Below are 15,746 nucleotides of genomic sequence, written 5' to 3'. Positions count from 1 at the left end.
CAAGTAGCCAAATAACCTACCAAATAACTCCAGAAGAAAGGGGAAAGGTCTGTGCTGAAATGTAGAGGTGCTGCAGATCCAGAGAGACCCTCTTGCTGTTGGCTGGGGCTCAGCAAGTTTTACTGCAGCAAGAAGATGAGTATTACAGTTCTTCTGCCCCTTGCAATCCACAGGGTGACAAAAAAGCTGAAATTACTGACTTTCTTCACTCTGCACACAACTATGTTCATATTACCCTCTTAAATATGAAGACCGATTTGCCCCCTGCCCTGCCACTGCTGAGTTTTTCCCCTCGCTTTTCTCCTTTCTCCAAATTCATAGATCCTTTGAGCATGACATCTGTGGTTTTTTCCTGCTGGTTTCCATAGCTGGCATTGTTGCATGCTCGATGTGTTTTGCATTTTCTTGCCAGCAGGAGTTTTTAATACTCATGGGACACGTTGGGGTTTGGACGTGAGCTGGTTCCTTAAACAGGGTCAGAGCCTGAAGCTCCTCTGGAGATGTCCTGGCCCCTTCTTAGCAAGGGGAGCAACTCATGGGCTGTCCAATGTAAATGAGATCTCAAGAAGCAAAGGCAAATCAAGGCTGGGTCATCCTTCACCTTCTCAACGTGCAGAGGACAGGCTGGCGGGGAGGACTCACCATAGTGTCACTAGTGGCAGAGACAGAGCTACTGTCACTGTAACTTCCCCACCAGGACATCGAGTGAATGGGTCCAGCCCATTGCCGGGTGCACCAGTCCACTGGCTGTGGCTGCTGGGCTTCTCACGACGCTCACAGTACGTTTGAGATGGTCAGAGTAAGCGCTGAGAACCTTCTTGCCTGCAGAAAAAGGCTTGCTAACATGAACAGCTACAGTGTATTTATAGTGGCTTCTGTCATAACCCTGCCAAAGGTGAGTGATATTTGCTTTCTCTGGCTGGCTGGAGGTATTTTCATTTGAAGAGGTCAGTTATTCATTCCCAAGCCCTTAGCTGAGGAGCAGATGTTCCCAGTGCTTGTCTGGGGAGAGCGGGGAGGGGAGCTGCAGCAGCTCTTGTACATCCAGTTAATTTGAGTGTCAGGGCTGAGGATGAAATGCCCATGCCAGACAGCACGGGTCACCGTAACCAGCCAGCACTCGTGTATGCCACGAGCTTAATGTCATGAGTGTTTGGATAAAGGGAACTGCCAGACAAATGATTTTTGTACTATAAATTTTCGGTAGTACAATGTCGCTGCAGACAGTTGTCCTTTTGTTGTGTCTCTCCTCGTAAAAACACACAGTCTTCTTGGCTCTCAACTTCGTTCTCCTGCCCTAAGCATTGTTAAAAATTGAGGGAAAGGCTGAAGGCATAACCATGCCTCCCTTCTGGTTGTATTCTTTATTGGTGGGGCTGGTATGTGCTGCTTGTCCCATGGAGTTGGGTGTTTTCTTTGCTTTGCAAGAAGGCAGCAAATGAAACCCCCTAGAAATGCATAAGAGGGGAAGCTGTGATGTCAGCCTAGACCTGGTGTCTGGCAAATGACTCTAACATTCGGAATGAAGTGAACAAAATCCTGGACTTGTCCCTGATGTAATATGAACATTGTATTGGGGTTGAAGTGTGTGTGTGGTTGTGTGTGTGTATGAGCGTGGGGGAGAGCAATAAGGTTCATGGTCCATGTTGATAAACAAAGAATGTTACATGGTTGTAAAGACCTTGTTGTGACAAGAAGCCAAGATGGCAAAATTATGAGAATGAACAGAAATTTGCACGTATTTGTACCAATGACGGTGTTACCTGTACAGTGCTGTTTAGCACCTGGTGAGGCTGAGCCAGCTGACCCCAGGTGTGAAGAAGGGGGGATGTTTCTGTCCATGGGATGGAGAAGGGTTTTGGGGCTTCTCTTTGATGCTGACGGGGAGTGGAGATCCCCCATTTCAGCAAGGTACTACTGAAAGTATCTGCCATGTCTCTTCTCTTAGGAGCCATTCCCAAATCTCAGTGAAAACCATTGGGGCTCCCCTTGGCTTCATTCCTAACCATGGTTAAAGGCACCGCAGTGGGGTGGATGAAATGTACCTTAAATACAGATGAGCCTCTAGGCTAGTCCCTTTAGGCTACCTTTACAGTTGAAAGAAATAGGTGCTTTTTAAGGTGCTATTAACCTCACCCCAAGGTAGCACCTAGAACAAACTCGAGGAATTATAGCCAAAAAGCATGTCCTTCACTCCACTAATTGAGTAGAGGGTGACTGACGTACACAGAAACACTTCTGTATGGCCACTTAAAGCCAGACTGAGATGCTGTCCATCCACCATGACAGCTCTCCCTTAGTGCCCTTGATCCACGCCATGAGGCCCTATAATTTCTGCTTTTGAGCCCTGTAGGGATTTCAGGGTGTAGGAAATGGGAACGCCAAGGGCACAAGTGGGTCATGCAGGTAATGGCATGTCCAGCCTGGAGAGCTGCAGGGACACAACCTGCTCTCAGCCTGCCTTTCCTGGGAGAAATGCTCATGTCACAGCTGCCACGGACCAGAACCGTCCCCTTCTTCTGGGACCAGAAGCAAAACTTTGGATCTTTGTTGACAGTGTTCAGTTGATCTTTATTCTCTGGCGGATTTGTGCGTGTGTGTGTGTATTTCTAACAACATCTAAAAAAGGGTCTGTTTTGCTTCTAGGTTCTGCCTAGCACCAGCAATGCCAACATCCCACGAGAAAAGCTGTTCTTGCTGTACTTTTGGAAGCTGGGACTTCCAAAATGAGATGCTGAGCATTTAGGTTTTCGGACCTTTTTTTTTTTTAATTTTTTTTTTTTTTTTTTGTGACTGGGATAGTTCACCCAAGCACCGAAGCTGAAAGAAGCCTGCATGCCTCTCGCTGCGGTGACAGCTGGTGCATGTCTCCACTGAATCAGCAGGTCAGTGGGGACTAACAACTCCATTCTTGTAAGTAAGCATCTCTTCCTCCCTGCTGCTCTCCAGGAGGAACAAAACAAACCAGCATTGCTTGGCTTGAATCGAAGAGCGATGCTGCTTGCCTCCCTCCTGCAGGCTTTTTGAAATTCAGCTGTGCTCTTCTACATCTTTTCTGCAGTATTTAGCAGAGGGTGAGTGTGCTGGGTGTAGCTGCTGAATCCTATTAATTAGCCAGGCTAATAATTTCAGTAATATGTTTATCCTTTGCTTTTTTTTAAAGACGCTTCAGTGTCTCTGCCAGGTGCCCTTTCAGAGGCTATTTTGCCCCTCAGAGTATCAGAATTTCCTCCAAATGGCCCACATACAGGGGCAGTAGCTGTCCCAGGGTGACATGCAGAAGCCCCAAGGTTCTCTGTCAATATCTCGCTGGATTTTTCTCCTCTTGAGGTGATTTGTATCTGCTTAGTTGTTCTAACCAGCAATGTTTTTGGAGCAGTACAAGTTCCTCTGGCCAAGAAAATCCTTCTCCCAGGGTGGCTTAAAATGGGGAATGTTCTTGCCAGTGTTAGCTCCGTTCAAAGTGCAAAATGCACCGTAAAAGCTGAGGCTGTGCCTGGTCCCGGCTGCTGATCACTTAGTGGTCTTGTAGCACTGCAGAGAGGATGCTGCACTAAGGAACAGCTGCCAATGCAAATGTTTCCCTTTTTGTAGCTACCTCTGAGAGTTGCTCAGACCTTGATCTTGCAGGCACTCACACACGTGTTGAGACCAGCTCTCCTGGGGGTGCAGCTCCACCCCAGCAGCCCCAAGCGCACCGAGCGAGGGGTGTGCAGGGCTGTAGGGTGCTGATGCACCACCTCTGCTGGTGGCGGGGGTTACAAGGCAGAGAGAGGACTGTCCCCAGCTGGTCCCTGGGAGCCCACAGCAGGAGACCTTTTCTGCTTGTGGAAAGACAGCAGAAAACTGATGGAGCCTAACGCAGCTTGCTAGGGCAGGACCCAGTGCCAATAAGGTCTTTCCATGCTAGGCTGGGGGAGAAGTGCTTATTTCCATAGGGAAATTTGGTCTGTCTCAGACACTCACCTCAGCACAGGCTGTACATCCCTCTGCCCGAAGGCCACCAGAGAAAGGAGGGTCATCAGGCAAAGCACCCACTAGTTCATCCTCCTGCCTCAAACAGCATCAGCTTTACTTAGACCACATGGAAGAAAGCTAACGGCAGCTCTTGAGCTCTTAGTTTGTCATTGTTACTTACTCTAAAATAACTCTGTGCTAACTCCAGGCACCCTTGCCCATTGCGCGTCATGAATCAGAGTGAGTTTTACAGACAAAGCAGAAAGAGAAAAATTGTACAGAAACACGGAAACCTTCTTTCTCACCTTCAAACTCTGTTTGGCAGTTGCCAGAGTTTTCATTTAAACTCTCCTCTTCATTGATGATGATGTTCTCAATGTCTTTCATCGTTAAGTGGTCCCGGAAGGCATGGTAGAGGATGTGTTTCAGCTCTTCCAGCGTTATCCTCTGCATGTCGAACTGTGGGAAGAGGACCGAGTTAGACAGCCACCGTAGCAGGTACAGTACCTGGAGGAAGGGAGGCATGCGGGCATAGCATAGTTCCCTACTTGTGGGTTTTTTCACCCTCATTTCAACACCTCAACATGACTTTGCAAATTTTGCTCTTTTGGGCTTATTTGATACTAACAAGGAGAATGTTGCAGAAGGATGTTGCTAGAGATCTTGACGGCTCAATGCTGGTAGAGCCATAGAGAAACACAGCCCTAGGCCAGGGACAGTCATCCAGGCTGGAGATGCAGCAAGAGGCAGCAATCCAGTATCAGTCCCAGCCATCCCAACAGAGGTAAACCCCTGAGGGATTCCCCTGGCAAACCTTACACCTTGCCATGAGCCATAGTCTTGTCTCTGCCCCTTTTTTTCCTGCTAACTCTCCAGTTGTGCCTGTGTAGCGAGAACAAGCAGCAAACATTTCCCTCTTTGCTGAGTTCTGCTGTAGTTCCAGTAGGTAAATGTTGTTCTTACATGCACCAGATATCAAACCCAGTGGATTCCTGCAGAATAGATAGGAATGAACATTTTGCAGCAGAGGGACTTTGCACATGTGTAAAGCCTGTGGTATTAATATCTGCTAATGGTACAGGAGAGAAGGCTTTCATGCTGGCTGACTTGCAGTGCTGGGTGAGGAGACGAGTCTCCCTGAGTCATCAGCGCAGTCAGTAAAGAGGGATGGAAACGCTCCAGGTCCCCCCGAGTGTCCCCGTGTGCTGCAGATGCTCATTCTCTGAGCGGCACCTTGAACTCTCAGCTCTTGCAGCCCAAACCACAGCCTTGCCTACAGCAAACAGTGAGCACCACGACTCGGATGCCCTCCTCTAAACTGCCCACCTCTGAGAAGCCTCAGAAAGTCTGAACAGCTCTGCCTTAGCACTGCAATGGGGCCTGGTGATGCCAGCTTGTACCTGCTTCTGCAAATAAGAGTGTGGCAAGAGCAGTGATTGCACAGCCAGCAGTTCAGAAATGGTGCAGCAAGAAATTCCCGCTCCTTCCCCTTCAGCCTGATAAGGACAGGACAAACCTTATCAGTCCTGAGCTGCTCAGTGCGTTATCTGAGTTTCCCTTCCCTGACCACTGCTGCACACCTCATTGCACAGATGCAAAAATCATTAATCCTCAAAGTGGTTAACTAAGAAAAGTAAGTGCACTTTGATAAAATCTGGACCCTGAAATATTTATGTGTATATGTGTGTGTATAGGTGCATTTGCACACATTCATGTAGTTATCCATCTATCCTTAGAAGCACTGATTCTACAGTTCTATTTATTTATTTCCTGCAAGAATCAAAAACCTGGTGCAGAAATCTGCAGAGAAGTGGACAGCAGGGGCAAAAGACAAAGTTCCTGTCTTTGCCCCAGATGAGTTCTCTGAAAAGCAAGTCTGGTGGGTTTGGTGTTTTTGCTGCTGTCCTTGTCCCTCAGGGATTCAGCGTTCATGCCGCCCGGCTAAAAATAGCAAGCACACAATTGTCACCAGTGGCTCCTTGTTGCACAGTTCAAAGCTGGATTGCAAATCCTCCTGGTATTTAGTCACAAATTTCCAGCCTGCTTTGTTGTGCATGTGGAAATTGCACCACCTGTATTCTGCTTTCTTTTATGTTAAAAGAGCAAGTAAAACTGAGCAGCTGTGTACTTCACAACCTGCATGATTACGAAAAGCGTTTCTCTTGGCAACTAGAGGTGCAGAAATGGAGGTTAATTCATGTGGTTGCCTTAAAGCAGTGTTGGGAGGTGTCGTCAGTGGAGGTTTGCAGAGTGCTTTGAGGCTGCCTGGGGTTTGCAGCCCTCCCAGCTGGCTTCCTGCAGCGCTGATCACACACCAGCACCATGCAGGTAAAAGCAATGATTTCTCACCCACCACCCAATCCTGCATTCCTTCAGGGTCTTTGTCTTAGGGAAATTCAAACCTGAACTTGAGCCCTGAGCCCCAGCATCTTCCTGAGTCTACCCATATGACAAACTCATAATTTCACATGTGGTTACCCCTTCCCATCACATCGGGGGGTGATGGTCAACCTCTGCTGGAGTTTTCTTCCTGTTCTTGGCTCAGGGACAGTTCTCTGTGACCAGCACAGACATTTTTTGCTGTAGTTTATGCGTTTGGATTTTCCTCCTTCAGGGAACAGTCTTTCTAGAAGCTGTCCAAAACCGTGTTCACCCAGCACCAGATGGATGCTCGCCCCTGTGAGTGCTTCACAGCCCAGAGCAGTGTCTCTGAGACTTCCTTTTTACTTGCATCCTTTTTTGAGGACACCTGCAGGGATGTGTCAGCCTCCTTAGGACTTACTGGAAGTGCTGACAGACTTTACATGGGCAGGATAGCTGAGGGCCAGGGACCTCTGATATGGTGCATGCATCCTGTCCTTGTGGGGAGTAAAAGGCAACTGACTGCTTCAGGATCTGCCTCGCTGTGTCCCAAGGTGACTGTGTTGGAAGAACAACATCTCTGGGTCAGCTCCCTGCTCCTTTATGTCTGTCTCCTGAGCTATAGGTGTGAAAACTCACCTCAGGACACACCGGTGCCTATGTTGACATGCTGCTCCTGTCTTCTCACTGTCAGCAGTCTTTGCTGGTCTCCCTCTATACCAGCATTACCACTAACAAGCTTTTGCAGACTCTACTGTGATGCTACCTATTGCCTGGATTTACCTGGATTACAAACAGAACCATGGTTATCATCTCATCTTAACAATGTGGAAACAGTAATGACTTGTGGGTTTGGGGGTCTTTTTGTTGATCTGTCTGGTGGGAAATAATTGTTGTCTTGACAAACACACATCTGTCGCTGCATCTCTGGCTTTTTTAAGCTTTATGCTAATATAGGGAGAAATTATTTTTTTATTGTTCCATTGTCATTTTGCTTTTTAGGAAGAGGAACCATCTCAGATGGGGTTCAAAATTACCCTTGTTGGCTCCCGTACTGAGTGTTTGGCTTGTTGGCAAGCATATGGTCATTGCTGCTGCTTTGCTCTATGCTCTGGGGCTTCCGTGCAGGAGGCATGTCCTCCGTTAGATACGTATCAGCACAGGAGTTTGTCCAGAATGGGCTCAAGCTTGGTGCAGCCAGAAACAAGAGTTTGCACTGGGTTTGGGCTCCCAGGTCATTTCTTATATTATCATTGCTCTCCAATCTGGCAGTTTCCCTGATTCATTCTTCAATTATTCTGGCTTTTTATTGTTGTAATGGCAGTAACCAGGGAGCAACTCTTAGCTTCTCTTGGTTCCACTGAGAGGAAAACTGTGACTGCTGCAAGTTGAAAACTTTTTATAGGATTTATAATTAGAAGAAATTGATGCTGCTTCTTCTGAACCGGTGCTCTTGGAATACACTGTAAGCAGGGGCATAGAAAAAAACTGTGCCTAATGCTGAGGCTCAACCACCCCAAGTGATGCTGTGAGTGCCCTGAATGAAAACCTGTAACTTGTACAGGTATGTTTGGCTTCTGTGCAGGTCACCAGGAATTGTCCACTGCAGTTTCTGATGGACCTCAGTAACTGTCCCTAGCAGAAACATCTCCTGGAGTTGGAGGGCGTTGTCCCAGGGGACATCTGGAAGGGAAAGTAGACCTGATCCAATCCAGCCTGTAGCTTCCTGACTCCTCCTTGATTTAAATTTCCTGCTGGGAATGAAAGCAGAGTCCCTGTGAGTTCCTTCAGTCTCCCTACCCCCAGTTCCCAAAATCTGTGGCTGACTGACATCTGCCATGCCTGCAGAACACTAGTTTCACTCCTAGCACCTTCTTCAGATACTTCTGTATCCTACTCGGCACAATCTCCTTCTGCTTTATACAGGGAAATGACCCTATGAAAGAGCTTGCTTCTTTGAAGAGTTAAATGCTGAAATATTACCTATGATAATTTCCTTTAATATCAGCTCTGCTTTTAAAAAAAGAGTGGGGGGCTCCTCTCTTGATTCTGAAGTTGGTCTCACTGCTGTGCAGACGGGGTGACGCCAGGCTGGCACCCTGTAGTAAAGTGAGCGGGGCCACCCTGGTGACCTGCAAGATCTTTTGAAGCCACATCAACAAAAATGCTCTTCTCAACCAGAGGCAGGGATGGCTCCTCTGGCTTTAGCTAGGAGAGCACTTCGGATACTTATTTTTCTTGAGCCTATCGGGTACAGGTTTTCCATGTAAGCCAACTAAAGAAGTTATATTGGACTTTGAGGTCTCCAAGTGGAGACTGAGACAGCAGCACAAGAGCAGGCTTTTGTCTCGTGCTTTTGAAAACCAGGTCTGCAAACCCAAAACCTTCATAGAATCATCTAGGTTGGAAAAAGGCCCTTAGGGTCATCAAGTCCAACCATTGACCTAACATTGCCAATTCCACCACTAAACCATGTTCCTAAGCACCACATCTATGTTTCATAGATTTCTTGTTTGGGGCAGCCCTTGATAATCTCTGCATAATAACACCTTTGTTTTGCTCTCAGACCTATTGCATGTCAGGCCACGGGTGTCTCGAATACCTGCGAGGCAAACGCAGACTGGCTTTGCCCACACTTGCAGCCGGCTGCCACAACACGGGGCATGGCCCCCAACCCCCTGGGACTCTTTGCAGAGCAGCTGGGCTCTGTGCTGTGCTAACCAGAGTCAGGTTGTTTCTGGGTGGCTCTGAACACAGGCAGCTCTGTGACTGCTCGCAGCAGCCGGTGCATCTGTTCCTTGAGCCAGACAGGGTTTGAGCTCATAAACTACTAGCTGGGACTTTTCCATAGGACCAATGTTGTGTGTTGGCCATATATTAAAGCACACAGCCCCAGTGTGCTCCAGCAGGAATCTAATGTATTCCCATCTCTGCCTGGGGGCTGGATGAATGGCCATTTTGTACTGACTGTACCTTCCAGATAAGCTCAGCCATGGAACTTTATAACGAGAGGAAAACGGTGCATGCTGGAGAAGCCAGGAGTCTGGAGGGGCAGGAAGACCACGCAGAAGGGGAGTGAGCTCCTGCGAGCGAAGCTGTGTTTGCAGCGGGGATCTGCTGTGCTGCCAAGGCTGAAGGACTCTGCTCGTGCCTAACAGGCAGCGGCTGCCATTTCAGTAAACAGCACTGTGGCAAGACCCCACTGTAAAAGCTCCTAGATGAACTTTTATACATCTATTTTATATATATATATGTTTAGATTTGTGTATATTTCAAAGTATTGTCTTTATATATATATATATATAACATAAAGTATAAATTGTGTGTGTATATATATATATATATATATATATAAATATGTGGGAACACATGAAATATTTTCTAGATGTCCAGACATACACTCTCTCCAGATCTGAAGGTTTCTCATTATATATTTTTCTGTCAAAGAAAACATGCTGTTAAATGGAGAACATGCGCCAGCCTGAGACCTGGAGTGCCTTGTGTGCACCCCAATAGGACAGAGGCACAAAGCCATTTCGCAGCCTGTAACACGCTACTGGCTTTAAAGCAGCAATATTATTGGTTTGGTTTTTTTTTTCAGTGTTCCCAAAATCATGACTACCATTACAGCAAAGCTAATTTCCTGCACACACACACGCACCCCCACACACACCCCCCACCCGCTGGCCCACACATCCACTGAAGGAGGGGCGGGAGCCCTTCCTACAGCACCGGCAGTGAAAGCACAGAAGATAACATTTTGCTCTGCTCCATACACATGCCCGTGTGGAGGCTTGCTGTAAGCTGAAGATTTAGGGGTCCCTTTTTGTTTTCCCCATCACTACTTGTTTTTCTCCTTCCAGCACTTGCTCTGTGCTAGTGCAACTGCATTTATGGCCCAGGGCGAAGCACGCAGAGGTCCCTCAGGGCTGCCCCGTGGGCTGTGGCAGGGCCCAGGGCTGTTCCCACGTGTGCACAAGCATTTTCTCTATCTGGGAACCATGCCCAGCCATCCGTGGAGGTCTCACATCGCCCTGCTGACAGCAGCCTTGCTGCCCCTCCGTGGGGGGCAGGAGGGAGAAGATGGCTCTGTGCAAGGGAGAGCATGTGCTTCTCCCTGCACCCAGTGCAATGCTCACCCCCTACCTCCTCCCAGTTTAGCTGTGTGGCTCTGCTGCTGGGAAAAGCCTCCTATCAGTATGATAATCCTCAGCAAAGACCAGAAAGAGCCACCTGTCCCTCCGTCCTGTAAGCTCCCTTGTAGCTCCCCTATCATCACTTGAGATAAGAGAAGCAAATGCTTTCACTCTAAACCGGGGTGGCTGCGGGAGTGGAGCAAACAGAGCCTTTCCCTTGGGATGCTCATTGCAGGCAGACAGCCTGGCAGGGCACTCAGAGCACACTGTGACCCTGCCAAGAAGAGCTTGAGGCCCTGGGTGTCCCCTCTGCTGAATGGACACCATGCAGAGCTATGTCACCGTCCCAGCAGGCAGGTGGAGAAGGGGATTTTTGCAGGACAGCAGATACAAACTCAGCTTTGGCAGCTGCCCCCAACAATCCCCATTAGCCTGCAAGAGGGAGCAGAGCTCCATCAACCAACAGATCATCTCCTCCTCCTGGGAGATTACGCTGCACAACCCTGCTGCTGCAGAAAGATGCGGTCCCATCCTGCCAAGGGCTGGAGCCCAGGACTGAGTGTCCTGGGAGCCAGTAGCCAGTGCACCCACTGGGTGACTCCCCATCCTGCTCTCCCATCGCTCACCAGGAGCACAAGGTTGTGCTTGGCCCCATGTGTACACGTGCACTTCCAGTGCCAGAAGCAGGCAGGCTCAAGGACCCCAGTTAGAACCAGTGCCCCTATAGAAACACACTTGCATGCCTCCCCGTATGGTGGCTGGGGCTGCGTGACACCACAAGTGCCTGTCTGCTCGCTTGAGCTGTCCTTGTGTTGGGGCGATGTGCCCCGGGCCACCTTGCCCTGAAGCATCCCAGCAAGCCACTTGTGACAGCTTCTCCCCCCCACCCTGGGCTGCGGGTGGCCGTCACCCAGGTACCGCTGGCTCGCACAGCATCGGGAACATTTCCCCGATGCTGCACCCGAGCAACCTTGCCTGCTGGGGAGCGGAAAGGGGTAACACGCTCATTTCCATAGTAACGGGCTCGTTACTGCGCTGGCTAACAGGAGATGGTTCCATTCTTCCTGGCAGCTTTGTCAGCAGGGAATCGTACACACACTGATAAATTAAAACCAGATTTAAGTGCATATTCACAGCACTCTTAACCCCAAGCAACCTGGCCAAAGTTTGCACTATGAAATGATGTGGCACTGCCAACTGACCTGGCCCATGGGGACCCCCCCCATGTGTCCCTCCAGCCACCCCACAGCCCACGTGGGACCACGGAGGAGGGAGCGCTGCCGGGATGCTCGCAGCTCTGCAAGAGGCACCGTCTGTAGATTATGAACTGTTCTGTGTATGGCCCAAACCAGCCTCCTTTGCCAGCTTGCCTGGGTGGAACAAGGCCATGCTGTGGAGGGGTGGTCTCTGCAAAAGGGTGTATGGGCTGAGAACACATGAGATCTCCCCATCGTGTCTGCCAGCCTGAAACCCAGGGCAGGAAAGTCCTGTACTCCCCTCCACAGCACTTGGGACAAGTGTGACCAGTTCTGGGTGTTCTTCAGGGGCTGGGGAGCAGGACAAGGGGGTCAGGGTGGCCCAGGCTGGTGCTCACTGTAAGAAACCTCTCTGACTGTGCAGACAAAGAGGAGAAAGGGTGAGTAAAACTGAAAGACAGAATGGCTGCCCTAAGAGCACAAATGCCCACCAACTCCTTGTTATCATTCCAGAAATGTTTTAGAGGCAGTCCTGAGCCCACCATGTACCAGAGGCAAGAAGCCGTCCACATGGAGGAGGCCACGAAGGCTCACGGGTGGGCAGTGTGCCTGGTGGGTGCCCTGCCCACCTCCCCCCTAATGAACTGCAGGCTGACCCCCTGCTTGCCCCCCATCCCCATCCGTATCTTCCACACCTCCACACCTGGAACTGATGCACAGCCAGGGACCACTTCAGATTTTGACAGCTTGGCATTTTCCAATGCAGAAAAGAAAATGTCATCTTAACATCCCACCCCACCCCACCTCCACCCCAGCTCAGTCCACTGCTAAATATAACAGGGGAAAAAAATTGCTTTTGGCCTCCACAGTGGGGATGGGTTCCTCACTCCATCCTGCTGCCTGCAGGCTGCGCCAACAGTGCTTGAGCTGCTGGCTCAATACCATCCAGTGCACTGATGGACACAGCCCTTTCCCTGGGCTCTTACACCCGAGCCACAGGAATAAGGCAACAATACTGAAAATCATTTGCAAAAGTCCTGCCAAGCTACTCAGCCCAGCCCAGGAGCTGATAGCCCGCCTGGGTGCCCTGCACCCCTCTCCTGCTCTCTTTGGGAAGGTGCCACTTGTCCCTTTGTCCCAATGGTCAGGATGCTTTACATACCATTTTCCAAATGCTGGTGCTTGGTGCTGCTGCTTCTTGTTCCTTTATTACTCCCTCACCCCTATTGCCACGTGTTGTTCATTCAGGAGGGGTAAAGCTAAGCTCTTTCAAACTTGTCGCCCTGGCAAGGATGACAAATTGCTGCTTTCCCCATGTGCTGTCCTGCTCCCTGCACCTCTCCGTATCTGATTATACCTGCTGCCCACGGCTCTGACGGCCACGCTGTCACATGCCACTTTGGGTCTCAGGGTTACTCAGCCAACACCTGGAAGGTGGGGACAGAGGGTTGTCTCAGCTCACGCCCAAGGTCCCACCAGGGCATTGCTGCAGAGCAGGGGCTGACGGAGGGGTGGGTACCCCTGCTGAGCCCTACGTGCTCGGTGCTCACCCCGCACCCTACCATGGTCTCTCGCCGGTGCCCCGAGGATGGTATTAGCTTTGCTTGCCATGTCCCCACTATACCCAGTGTGGGTTAGAGCATCCCTTAAACCTTCCGCTACATGACACAGGATTCCTGGGACACGGGTCAGTGCACCCAGCATGTTTCTGATACGAACACATGGAGACCCTGCCGTTTGGGTCTGGTGATGGAAAATGCTGCTGACAGTTGGTCTGCAAAGAAGCTCTCTTGTATAGTCCTGGCTGTACAAGAACGGACCTGGGGAGTAGTTCCCTCTGCTAGATCCCACCACCTGGTGAGGTTGGTGCTGTCCTTTACTAAACTCAGACTTTAACTCTTGGAGTGATGTTTTAAGCAGGGCAGTGGGTCATTGGCTTTGCCTCTGCACTGATCTCCTCCTTCACCACCGGGCTATAATGGTTATTAAACTGGGCTGAGAGAAATAGGCCCCCTGATAGGTAAATTGCAGTAACACATCCGCAGAAAACAGTAGGAAAATTAATCCTGGGCCCATTCAATTAATTTTAAATAATTTAACTAAAACATGGAGAAGTGGTGGACTGGGTTTTTTGGTGTTGTTTTTTTTCTTTTTTAATTAGAGAATGCTCTCAGGCTGAGTACAAATTAACAGGCTCTAACGATTTATTTTGCCTATTTTCAAAGCTCCCAGACCTCGACAACAGGCTCTTGGTCTGATCCTCATCAAAGTGCATACATAAATAGGTCTGCAACATCTTGACCTTTGATGCAAGGCTGTGGGAGCTTCTTGGAGGAGCAAACATGTACAATTTAATTAGGACTAAAGCTGGGAATTCCCATTTGGGAGCGAGTGCCTTCAGCCTACCCCACAGATAGGGAGTTTCTAGTGGATTCAACTCCCTGGTGTAAATCCATCAGCAGGATGAGGGGAAATGTGCTCTGGGGTGGGGATGCTTGTCCCTGCTGTGGGATAAGTCAGGCAGTCCTGCTCCCCCCCTGGTTCAGCCGACAAGAGCACAATGGGGGGGTTATGGCAGATCACTATGCAGGGTCTGCAATCCCACGTTTTGCAAGAATAAAAGGCCCTTCATTCTTTGCCCCACAAGATGCTAGACCATCGGGGGGAGGGCAGAGGGGTCTGCACCCTGCAGGGGTGTGCCAGGACCCCTGGGGGACAGCAGCTCCTGTGCCTGGCTGTGCCGGGTAAGACGTATTTACATCCTGATCCAGGCACGCACCAAGCAAGGATGTGAGGGGACTTTGAACTGCGTCAGCTGCTCCAGAGCTAAGGCTTGTGCCATGCGAGGTGCCAGCAAAGCAGCTTCACAGACCTGGAGTATGTGCTATTGCTTTTTTGACAATAGCAATAAACCTGACAGCCAGCAAGCACAGAAGGATTACAGCGTGAGCAAAAACCAAAGTCTAGCAAAAATAACCTGTCCTGTCTGCTTCACAAAACAGATTGCATTCGACCCACTGCTCTTCTCCCCATTTTTTGCACACAGCAGCGGGCAGCATCACTGCCTAGAGGAGTGACCTTTAAGCTGCTTCTGAATGAGATCAGGCGGCAGAAACCCAAGCAAAGTAAATGAACCGGCCGTGCAGCCCTGCTGCTGAATGTCTCCTGAAAGCCTTTAGCCAAAGGAAACCAATTTTTTACTTAACAGTTACAAATGTTTTGAGAGTGCCGGGAGAAGTGGATTAGAAGATGAGACATGTTCCTGAAATGCATGAAGGACACTAATAATTAATAAAAGCCTTACCAGGGAGACCGAGAGCTACTGTGGGAAACCTGAGGCATCCTTGACACTGCAGATGATGGTTAACAACAAAAATAATAATAACGAGGAAGCAAACAGACCTAATACTGCTGTCTAGCACCAGACAGAGCTAAGATAGATGGAAAGCAGCTTCTCAGGCTACTGTTTTTAGCCAAACTACATTTGATTTTTAGGTTAGCCTCCTTTTGTAGCTCACGATGGTCTGTTCAGCCTCAAATGCAAGTGCAGGCTGTGATGCTCTGTGCTGTGGTGGGTGCAGAAAAATGACTGCTTTATAGGTCAGGTTTGCTCCGAGGTGATGGTCACCAAATATAAAGATGAGACAACTTGAAAATGACTGTGAAATGCACCAGCAGGTCCCACTACAGCATGTTTTACTGGTGAGTGGGCAAGGTGGAGAGGGCAGAGAGGGTCATTTATTCAAGTTAGTGGCATTACACAGTCCCGAAGAGAACCCTACTCGTAGGAAATGTGATGTGTTCATGCTCCCTCCCGTATGAACTCAGCTGACACCAGCCTCATCATTTCTGCTGTTCCCAATGTGCTCACATCATTAGGGATGCAGGCAAGGGTTCCCCATCACTATACACAACCCTGGGAGCCTTTTGCAAGCTGTGCTTCACCATTTGGTCTGCTTGGACCTCCCAAGACACCTCCTAACCCAGCTGGACTGTGCTAGGAAGCCAAAATGGTGTTGCTGAGAAAACAAACAGCACTGCCAGCCTGGCCCAGAAAGCAAGGGAGCCTCACCACTATTTGATCCTTTGATATTCC

At 49.4% G+C, this 15,746-nt stretch overlaps 1 protein-coding gene across 4 annotated transcripts in view; it reads right to left on the bottom strand.

Annotated features, from left to right (window-relative positions):
• Positions 1-15,746, bottom strand: part of CALN1 (calneuron 1) — a 138,995-nt gene that overhangs the window by 9,083 nt on the left and 114,166 nt on the right. For all 4 annotated transcript variants that reach the window (XR_008730678.1, XM_055700907.1, XM_055700908.1 and 1 more), the window contains exon 5: positions 4,263-4,416. Coding sequence is in view for 3 of the 4 variants with exons in the window: in XM_055700907.1 (XP_055556882.1) it covers positions 4,263-4,416 (154 nt within the window). In the remaining variant the exon portion in view is untranslated. The remainder of the gene's footprint in view (positions 1-4,262; positions 4,417-15,746) is intronic.

This window comes from Falco cherrug, chromosome 1 (assembly GCF_023634085.1).
Source record: "Falco cherrug isolate bFalChe1 chromosome 1, bFalChe1.pri, whole genome shotgun sequence".
Lineage (NCBI taxonomy): Eukaryota > Metazoa > Chordata > Aves > Falconiformes > Falconidae > Falco > Falco cherrug.
Note: the sequence above shows the minus strand (reverse complement) of the source record. Positions and strands in the feature narration are given on the sequence as shown.